Below are 10,862 nucleotides of genomic sequence, written 5' to 3' on the forward strand. Positions count from 1 at the left end.
TAACTAAGCTTGATATTCCGAAACATCTCAGGAAAAGAAGAACTGTAATAAGTATTCACTCCTCCTTACCATTAGCAAAGGTCTTTGCCAGTAGGCGGAGCCCTTTTGTCAGACACGGGAAGAGGCAAAGCATCGCGAGGACTGAGCGTGGCGTGAACTCATGGCAAAGCATGACAACGGTGTGCTTTTGAGCCAACAAGCCGTATAACCGATTAAGTAACATCAACTTTTTATTTTTCAAGTGACGTTTTCGAAAGGACCAACGCCAAAATGAGTTTACTCGCCAAAATAGCCGAAATCGAGAACGAGGTGGGTTGACATGAATACTACTATATGAAAACTAGCCGTTAGCACTTTAGCGCCAAACCCATTCAACAGTGAATCCAGTTGGATTTCAGAAGTGAACTTGAGATTCAATAAACTGAGCTTTTAAATGTTACATCATAATGAAAGCTGTAAACATCTGTTGTTGTTTTGACATTGTCGTAGTAAATATGCGGTTTTCTGAATTGTTTGTGTCTTGCAGATGGCTCGTACTCAGAAGAATAAGGCCACAGCTCATCATCTGGGTTTGCTGAAGGCTAGATTAGCTAAACTGAAGAGAGAGCTCATCACTCCTAAAGGAGGCAGCGGAGGAGGCACTGGAGAGGGTTGGTACTGCACCATCATCACACACAGATGCTACAATATCTCACCTCTGGAGCTTCATGCACCTGTTTTTATGAGGAGGTCCTGATTGATTAAATTGTGGTCTGTTACTACTTTGTTTTTTCACCAACCTGTTTTTCCTGCAGGTTTTGATGTGGCAAAAACCGGTGATGCCCGAATAGGTTTTGTGGGCTTCCCCTCTGTGGGCAAATCCACTCTTCTAAGTAACCTGGCTGGTGTGTACTCTGAGGTCGCTGCCTACGAGTTCACCACACTGACAACTGTACCGGGAGTGATCCGTTATAAAGGAGCCAAAATTCAGGTGAAACTCTTTGCACTAGTTCATCGTATACCATGCACAGTGTTTGTACTGAATGCAGCGTTTTCTGTCCAAATGGGTTGTTGAGGGCGCTTCGTCCTGCCTGAAACATCCTGAAATGTGGGTTTGCAACACTACTGTTTTGGTGAATGAGGCAGTGAGGTATGACCGCTTTTAAAGGGGTCATATGATGCGATTTCAAGTTTTCCTTTCTCTTTGGAGTGTTACAAGCTGATTGTGCATAGATAAGATCCCTGAAGTTGCAAAGACTAAAGTCTCAAAACCAAAGAGATATTCTTTATCAAAGTTAAGACTCTGCCACGCCTACCTAAAACGGCTCGTTCTAACACGCCCCCACATATCTACCTCACTATGTGGGAATATTTGCATAATGCGCCCAAATGTGCACGCAAAGAAAAAAGGCGTGGTTTCAGTAACCGCAGTTAGTGTTGAAGCAGCCATGTCAGGGAGACGCTGTGTGTTTCAGTGCGAAAGCAAAAGCACTTTATTTGGCCTTCCGAAAGTAGATGCATTTAGGAATCTTTAAGATTACTTGCAACAGAACAGCAATGCATTTTATGGATGAACGTTTTGTGAACCTAGGAGATGAGGTAATTCTGACTTTGCTATGACAATCTGCCGCTTCTGAATCAGCGACTGTAAGTATGTTTTGTCGAGAGAGAGAGAAGGAGAGACAGGGTGACATCAAAGTGGCGTCAGCTGTCTTAACCGTGGCTTGTGTACTGCAAACACATACCAGCTTCATCACTGTGTCAGTCACGCGACTCTGTTCCCCTTTCGGGCTCTGTCTTTACATTTATTTTGAAAGATGAAGCTCGCGATTATGGTAAGGGGCGTTACATTTCCGACGAGTGCTTGCGGTGTTCGGCCAATCACAATGCACTGGGTCAGCTGGCCAATCAGAGCAGACTGCTCTTGTCGGAAGGAGGGACTTTGTAGAAAACGAAGCGTTTGAGAGAGGCGGGGCATAGAGGACCTACAATAATGTACAGTATTTGAAAAATAATGTGTTTTTTGAACATTAAAGCATGTCAACATATTCTGTTACACCAAATACACAAAATAATGATCTTTAAAAAAAGCATCATATGACCCCTTTAATTTCATGATTCATATTTGTTTATTAGCTTCTGGATCTCCCAGGTATCATCGAGGGGGCGAAAGATGGCAAGGGAAGAGGACGACAAGTCATTGCTGGTAACTACTTAAGGAATATTTCATCCAAAAATGAAAATTGGTTCACCCTCAGGCCATCCAAGATGCAGATTTTGTTTCTTAATCAGAACTGATTTGTAGACATTTTTCCATTACATCACTTGCTCACCAATGGATCCTCTGCAGTGAATGGGTGCCGTCAGAATGAGAGTCCAAATAGCTGATAAAAACATCACAATAATCCACAAGTAATCCACACCACTCCAGTCCATCAATGAATGTCTTGTGAAGGGAAAAGCTGCTTATTAGAAACAAATCCATCATTAGGGCGATACTAACTTCAAACTATTGTTTCCGGCTAAAATACTTTATCCAAATCTGTTCTGATGAAGAAATCTTGATGGCCTGAGGGTGAGTAAATTGTCAGCAGATAATTTTTTTCAGCAACTATTCCTTGCAGACTCTCATTTAAAGATGCTTTTAGAGCACTTGCGTGTTTTTAAATGTGCTGTATTACCAATCACATTCACTCTCCCTGACCTCTCCTCCTTTCAACAGTTGCTCGCACTTGCAACCTCATCCTGATCGTCTTGGACGTTCTGAAGCCTCTCGGACACAAGAAGCTCATTGAACACGAGTTGGAAGGTTTTGGCATACGGCTCAACAAGCAACCTCCAAATATTGGCTTCAAGAAGAAAGACAAGGGCGGAATCAACTTCACCGCAACTGTACGATTTCAGAGTGCTTTTACCCTCTATTGCATACATTTATAAAAAGCATTGTTAAAGTTTGGGTCACTTTTCTTGCATAAAATAAACATATATATATATATAAATATGATTTAGGGAGAAACCTTTTAGGTATATTAGCTGGAGGTGTGTGAACATAGAAATTTAACACTATTCGTTTAAAATTAATCAGAGGTGTTAACTTATTGGAATATTTTTGAAATTGAGTGACTTTATTTCATTGACATATTTCTATTAAAGCAGATTATTATAATTTACATTAGTCTAGCACTAACTACTAATTGACAATCTAATAGACTTTGTTCCTATCTCAATTCAATAATAAAGGGTAAATATTTAAGTAAATGCTAAATGTCTTTGAAATATTTTATCAAAAACATTTGAAATTTGAAGTTGACATGGATCACATGAAACAGCAGATCAGATTTTACTTGTTCGTCAAGTCATTTCTTAATTCCAAATCATTTTATTTACATCTTAGGCTTGCAGTAGAGTGTTACTTTTTTTTAGTGTCATCAATCAGATCAGTCATGTTTACAGTTGTCATGCTTTTGTTTTAGTGTGCTCAAAGTGAGCTGGACGCTGAGACTGTGAAAAGCATCCTTTCCGAGTATAAGATCCACAACGCAGATATAACCCTACGAAGCGACTCTACAGCTGATGACCTCATTGACGTGGTGGAGGGAAACCGGTAGGACCATCTTCACATCCATACTCAGTCGTTCCCGTTTAGAAGAGATTATTCACATGGTTCTTACTTTCCTCTCCAGGGTTTACATCCCCTGCATCTATGTACTCAACAAAATCGACCAGATCTCCATCGAGGAGCTGGACATTATCTACAAAATCCCTCACTGTGTGCCAATCTCAGCTCACCACCGCTGGAACTTTGACGACCTGTTGGAAAAGATCTGGGACTACCTGCATCTAGTGCGCATGTGAGTCACATGTTCCTGCAATGCATTCTGTGATGGCATGCTTAGAATTTGGCCAATGAACTTATCTTTGTAGGCAGCATGATTAAAGGGATAGTTCCCCCAGAAACGAAAATTAGTCCATTATCTACTCACCCTCAAGCCATCATAGGTGTATATGACTTCCTTCTTTCAGATGAATCCAATCGGAGTAGTATTTAAAATTGTCTTTGATCTTCCAAGCTGTTTAATGGCAGTCATGCGCAACGCCGACATCCTACATCTTCCACCCGGAGCTGCTTCCGTGTACAACAGTGAGCGCAAGCTGGATTAAATTGATTATTACGTTTTAAATATGGTTATTTCTCTTACAAAAACACATTGATTCGCTACAGGAGGCCTTTGTTCACCCCCCGGAGCCGTGTGAGGCACTTTTTTATTATGGATGGATGCGCTTTATTTCACTTCTTTTGGACTGATGCATGCAACACCCGCTGACTGCCATTAAACAGCTTGTAAGATCAAAGACAATTTTTAATATAACTCCGACTGGATTCGTCTGAAAGAAGAAAGTCATATACACCTAGGATGCCTTGAGGGTGAGTAATTCATGGGCTAATTTTCATTTTTGGGTGAACTAACCCTTTTAAGTTGCATACTTTCTGGAAGAGCTTTCAGGAATGTAATAAAAAAAAAAGTGATTTGCTATACTCAATGTATACTGAAATGTCACTTTGAGTGAAAATGTCTCCTGTGTGAAGCTTACAGAAACGTAATATACCATAATATATCATAATGTTCTGCTGTCTAGTGCTCACTACCAGTGTTCAGAAGTTTACAATATGCACTGTATCATAAAGCCACAGCAGAATGTATTATAACTCTGGCTGATGATTCACAGCTACACAAAGCCAAAAGGACAGCTTCCTGATTACACAGCACCTGTAGTACTTCCAGATGGGAAGACATCTGTTGAGGACTTCTGCTTAAAGATTCACAAAAACCTTATGAAAGAATTCAAATAGTAAGTGACTTCAAAACATTCAAGGAGACTTGTGTATTTTTTTTAAATGAGTATGTTCTACTTATGGACTGAGGTTGGTAATGTCATTGATTTTGTTTTCACTTAGTAAAAGCTGCATTGAAGCCATAATAAGTCAGGTAGAAGTAGAATGTAAAGTGATTATGGATTTCCCTTTATGCTGTACGTCATTGTTCATTTGTGTTGAGATCCAGAGAATAAGATCTGATTTAAATTCCTGAGAGCGAAAGGCTCTGATCTAATTGCAGCACTAGTTATCTTTATTTCTCACATGAGCACAGTAAACTCATTAAACTTCTAAACTCACTTCCAAGGTTACAGTGTACAGTGTGTTATTCCCTTGTTTTGAGAAGGCCTTGTTCCTAAATTCAGCCTGTGAGGCCTTAGTTTTGTTTAAATAATAGCCTTGAAATTGCATCTCTCTTACGTTGATACATTTATATTTTATATTTCTTTTAGATTTGTTCTTAAATTTAGTCTCTTATGAATTTTAGTCTCTATTTATAACACTGTTGTTTTAGTAGCATTCATATGCTTTTATACTATTCATATTTTGAATTGGCTTTTTTTAGATTTTTCACTTTTAAATTGTAGTTTTTTTTCCTAGTAATTTTATGCGCTTTTCTCTTTTTTCATAATTCTATTTAGTTTTATTATTTGAATTTAGTTATTTAATAACTAAATAACCAAGTCATTTCTAATTGTCATTCAAGGTTTGTGTCTGATATTTGCATTTATTTTAAGCATTATTTCAGTTAAAATTATTTTGAGTAGTTTTACTTATCAATAACAACACTTATTTGTAAAGTGACAAGACATCCAATCAACACTGTCAAATTTAAGATGCCTTTAAAAAAATGTATTAGGTAACTAATTTCTGCCGAAATGCTGTAGTTACTGTGGTTATTGTACAACTCGCCTCCACCTTTTTTAATTTCAGGCGAATTAAACCAAACTATCAAAGTCTTTATTTTATGTCAGAATAAATTTGTTGCAGATTTTCTTAAATATACCTTGTCAGTAAAGAGATTTTAAACCTTGTGTGTAAAATCTTTTGTACAATACTTCTGTGTCGAAACGTGCCTAGCGTCATCTCTCTCTTCTCTCTGCAGTGCATTGGTGTGGGGGTCGTCAGTGAAGCATAACCCGCAGAAAGTCGGCAAAGACCATGTGCTAGAAGATGAGGATGTAATCCAGCTGGTCAAGAAATAAAAGAACTGATGATTGCATGATCATTGCACTTCACATAAGAAGCGATAAGACATTTGTAAAAGGTTCCCATGGCACCATTGTTGTTTCTTCATTTTTATTTTTGGACTATGATTGTAAATCTCACAGATTCATTGAGCATATTAAATAATATGTCTCCTCATGCTCGGATCGGCATCACAATGGCTTGAATGCAATTATACAGTTATAGATTAAGTGCATCTGTGGACTGTGAAACAAAGTGAACTTCAATAAAAACCTTATATACAAATCCATGGATGTCTAAATGTGACGCTGATGCTTGACACAAAACATTTGATCAGGTCTTTTTGTTGAATTGTTAGCGTTGGTTACCTGATGAACAAAATTAACTGAGATATCTAGTCAGTCAGTAACCAGCACTTCACATGGTTTAATCCAGTAGTCTAGTGGCTGGATATTATACCCTCCCCCTCTGTGACAATCAATCACTCAGGATAACCAGGCCACTTAGCGGATGAATCGGACAAGGAATGATATACACCCAGTCAGAAGCACTGATGCCCTTAAACTGCCCCACTCACTAGGGACATTTGACATTATGAATGTGCGATGGGTGCAAGCTGCCCCAAAAGGTTAATCAGCCAAAAAGCCTTTGCATTTGAGTTGATATAAGTACACTACCATTAAAAAAATTAATATTTCTAGTGTTGTAAGTACCTTGGGAAAATGCATTTCCCACAGTCATGGAAAACCTAGACATTTTGAATTTTAAAATGACAATTTTTCAGACCTGGAATACCTGGAAATGTATATAATAGTATAGTGGATATACGTATTTCAAGCTGTGTTGCGCAGTTCCTTGACCAGTAATTAATCATGTGACACTCTCTATAAAAATACTTCTTTAAATGATTTATTCACTGATCACAAACGACATGGAAATGAATTCGTCAGACGCTGTTGAAACCCTAAAAAAAGACCATTTGTGATGACTTTTTACATCTGTTTCACACTGCAATTTCTTTTTAGTTATTGGGCAGTCTACTTTAAGCAGCTGTGGCAGTGACAAGCCGTTTCTCAACTAAAACAGTTAAAATTATACAGTAAAATGATCTACCTTTTCAAAAACATCTAGAAAAGGCGATGCACAGGGTACTTTGGTGTTTTTGGTTTTGAAAAAAATAAGGTCTATTCTTATTCAAAATTATGGATTAAAAAGCCTCTTACCAGTCACCCTGTTTACAAAACAATAGCTAATGTGGACAATACAATAAATAATTTTCAAGAAAGATGCAGAAAGTTATCAATGAGAATTCAAAGCACAGCATCAGCAAAAGTGTAAAGTCTGTTGTTCATTTCTTCTGGTGGGGTTATTGGGTTCATGGGGATGAAATGGAGGCAGATTCAGGCATTGATCTAAGACTATTTTTTAAGATGGTAGGGACGTATGTCTATGGCAGCGGAGCCAGTGCTCACCTATCAAGCTCCGCCCTTCCCCCACCCATCTTCCCCTGCTGCACTTTCCGCTGTAAATTATAGCAGCACTTTAGCTAATGAAAGAGTTGAAGTCCGGGCACTAATAAAAGCCATTAAGTGAATAAAGCGCTTCCCCCCTCTAACAAAATTAAAGAATTTGCCCCCTCCTCAAGAGGGAGGACTCTGTATTAATATTTATGAATTGCGGAACTGGACCCTCTACCCCCTCCCAATGACGCGTACCCTGGCCCACACCACCCAACTTCTCTTCAGCAAACCACCTATCCTGGGTGATATTGTGCAACCCCCCCACGGGGCGGAGGGAGGGGCGGAGTATGGGGGTGTTGGAGGAGAGACGTCCTGGACAGTTTGCCTTCAGTTCGGCTAACAGGTCCAGTCCAGACGCCCAGCTCAGAACAGCAGCTCTCTCAGATGATCTTAGCAGATGAAGCGAGAGGCATTGGTCTCGGCTTGAAGATTTGCCTTGAGGACATCCATCCCTGTGGGAACCTGTTGGAAGGTCCTCTACAAGACCTCTTGTAGATGGTCCTCTTCAAGATTGGGGTGAGAGTCCTAAATGCGTATGTTGATTATTGTCTTAACCGTTCTTCTTTTCTTCTCACAGAACTCCTTAGAACAGTTTCAGTGCACTCTAGAAATTTATTTTGTGCCTTTTGGACAAGTCTCCTTCAAGGTCATACATTTTCCAAGAGTATTGTGCAAGAGGGGGACAAAATACACTACTACTGTAAGATGTAGTATTTGCTCCAAATAGTCAGAGGGAACTGATCGACTGGTCGAAGAATATAGGCTAAGACAATTCCATTGTCCCTTCATATTTTATGAATTGTTCTTTCTGATCCTCATCCTTCATTCTGTACCACCATCTCCAACATAATCCTTAATAATGTTTGTTTCCTCCCATTTCATCATGCTAAGTGGTTCAGTTGTCCGACCTTTAGAGTTGATTAGCGCACCCAAAATGTCCCATGGGGCATGGCAAGTATGGGGTAATATGATTACCACCCAGATGGATGGGCAGAATCTAGGCAGGTTTTTGGAAGAGATACTCTAGGATACCTTGGAAAGTGTTACCACAAGAGGTTTTGCAGTAACAAGTTAAGAATTGGCCCTAAGGTCCAGATGTTGTGGGATAGAAGACATTGGCTGTGATGTTGTGGGATATTGGCTGCGAAAGAAAAGGACATTGGTGGTCTATTCTTATTTGCCCATAGAGCAGTCTATTTGAGTAAGTCAAGAAGCTAGGGAGCTATTGATGTCCCTTAACAAGACAACCACTGGTTCGACAAACTCTATTTCTATAGATTTTTGAAAACCTCTGAACAATTGAATGACAGCAAACTCATTTGATTACCAAACCACTCTCGTTTGTTAACCCTCATTCTGGAGTTCTCTTGAGTTCCATTTCATTATTCTACTGAAATTTGAGAAAATTGACAGTTTTGTCGACTGGTCATCAGGCATAGGTAATGGGGAGGTGTACGATTTTCGGAGAGGGTGGGGTTTGACGCAGTTTTTGCGCAGGAAGGGCGGTGCCTGCGAATCTCTGCAGTGAGAACGTGACCTATGACTAATCTTTTTTTCTTTTCTTTTTTCTTTTGCAGACGTCCTAAGTTGCAGTCTATCACAAACACCTTTTCTGCCCGTCTCCCATTGTGTCACTCTCGGTAATCACCTGCAACAACCTCTACGATACTGCTCTTTTCAATTTCCAGTAACTTCCAGATTTTTGAAAAGCTGAATACAGTCTTTTTGAGAATAGATACAATACCTAAGGATGGCTGAAGAAGACTCTCGATGACAACGACTTGATCTTTTGATGGTCTTTTTCAATTACCTTTACCCAGTGATCTCTGACTTTGTGGTTCCACCTTGCGTAGACTTACAGCCTTGACATGTTCCCAGACGACCCTCATTGCATTCTGCATGATTTTAAACAGCATTTTAATGTACATGGATGGTTCCGTCCTGTCTTTTGTGACTGATCCACAACTTGAACAAGTTTCTGCTGACTTTGACTTTGCCCAGGACGCCATTGTGCTTGATCTAACCATGCAGTTCCCTTTCTGTCCATGGTTGTGCCAAGCACTTTGGAGACTTGTGTGCACTTTCAACCAGGTTTTTCTTCTTGCTGTTCTTTTCCTCTTAGATCCACAATCTGAAGAATCAAACCGTGTGTATCAGAAGAATCCAACCTTGTCTGTGTAAATTTCTTGTCCCAAACAAGAGTATTTTAAAAAGAATAAAATGCATTGTGTTGTTTTGTTTGATGAGTCTGACATGATCATTACGACTAGAAAAATGAGTGCAACAAGAAATGCCAAGCCGCACTTTCTCAGCAAAGCTGATGCCATGGCTTCACATATTTCTTTCTTCATGTCCTTTCAATTTACTCATATACCCTATTGATTTAAAAGGTAAGAAAGCTGTAACCACCATAAACATAGAGACATGTACCCAACCCCCAATATTCAGAGTAGCGCTCAATCCACACAGGGTAAATTTGTAATCAGTTTTTTCTTCAATTTTTTTACAATTGGCATTAAAGTGATAGAAAATGTCCAAGTCCAGTTGCAACCTTATTCATCAAGAAAATGTATGGACAAATTCTGCACATCAGCCACCGTTTTCACTACTGAAACATAAATATCTGACTGTAAGACAAAAAGACTTTAGTAATACAAACCTTGCTCGAGTAAATGCAATCTTAGATGCAGTCGGGAGGTCATGATGATGGGTGGAGCTCACTGCAGAGCTGCACTTACAGTCAGTCTCTAGATGAATGAACCACTCTGTTTTACCATCGGAGGTCATGTTAGGTTGCACTGCTCAGCTCCAGTTATTTTTGAAGTAATGGACTCCGCACAGGTATTGTGTCATCTGTTTGCCTGTGCACAAGTGTTGTATTTATTGAATCTTTGGAGATTCGATCTGCTCATATTTTATAATTATTTATAGCACCTTATGAAGATTTTGAACACTGATTCACTGAGCGGTTTAAAAAAAGATACCATAAAATGGATGGATGAATGAATTTCTAACTATGAATGTAATCAATCAATAAATGCTACAGAAATCCAGCCAATGAAAATGCACTGTAATTGAAGTACAATCATGACTACCATTATGTATTCCGTCACTATATATACACATACTCAAGTCAGTGGTCTAGGTGTAAGGTGCATATTGAACAGGAACAAAAGTAACATACAGAACTTGACTTGTACATTTACTTTTAAAAGAGATCCTCAGTTGTGTTTGCATGCTGACACAATGCTAGGGTGTAACTGAGGCTTTGCTGCAATTTAGGTTAGCAGCTTATTTAG

The 10,862-nt window shown here is 39.2% G+C and overlaps 1 protein-coding gene across 1 annotated transcript; it reads left to right on the forward strand.

Moving 5' to 3' along the window:
• The first annotated feature begins 229 nt into the window (after positions 1-229).
• drg1 (developmentally regulated GTP binding protein 1) lies at positions 230-6,320 on the forward strand. The gene is made up of 9 exons (XM_016483543.1): positions 230-309; positions 527-650; positions 795-970; positions 2,116-2,185; positions 2,702-2,871; positions 3,453-3,583; positions 3,663-3,830; positions 4,708-4,830; positions 5,961-6,320. Exons 1-9 carry the CDS (start codon positions 271-273, stop codon positions 6,058-6,060), a joined length of 1,101 nt encoding a protein of 366 aa, XP_016339029.1. The 5' UTR covers positions 230-270; the 3' UTR covers positions 6,061-6,320.
• Positions 6,321-10,862: the final 4,542 nt, after the last annotated feature.

The sequence above is a fragment of the Sinocyclocheilus anshuiensis genome, unplaced genomic scaffold, assembly GCF_001515605.1.
Source record: "Sinocyclocheilus anshuiensis isolate Anshui unplaced genomic scaffold, SAMN03320099.WGS_v1.1 scaffold838, whole genome shotgun sequence".
NCBI classification, from domain to species: Eukaryota; Metazoa; Chordata; class Actinopteri; order Cypriniformes; family Cyprinidae; genus Sinocyclocheilus; species Sinocyclocheilus anshuiensis.

Coding starts and splice junctions, on each gene's coding strand:
- drg1 (XM_016483543.1), top strand. CDS start 271: ATGAGTTTACTCGCCAAAATAGCCGAAATCGAGAACGAG. Junction 310..526: donor TAGCCGAAATCGAGAACGAG/GTGGGTTGACAT, acceptor TGTGTCTTGCAG/ATGGCTCGTACTCAGAAGAA. Junction 651..794: donor CGGAGGAGGCACTGGAGAGG/GTTGGTACTGCA, acceptor TTTTTCCTGCAG/GTTTTGATGTGGCAAAAACC.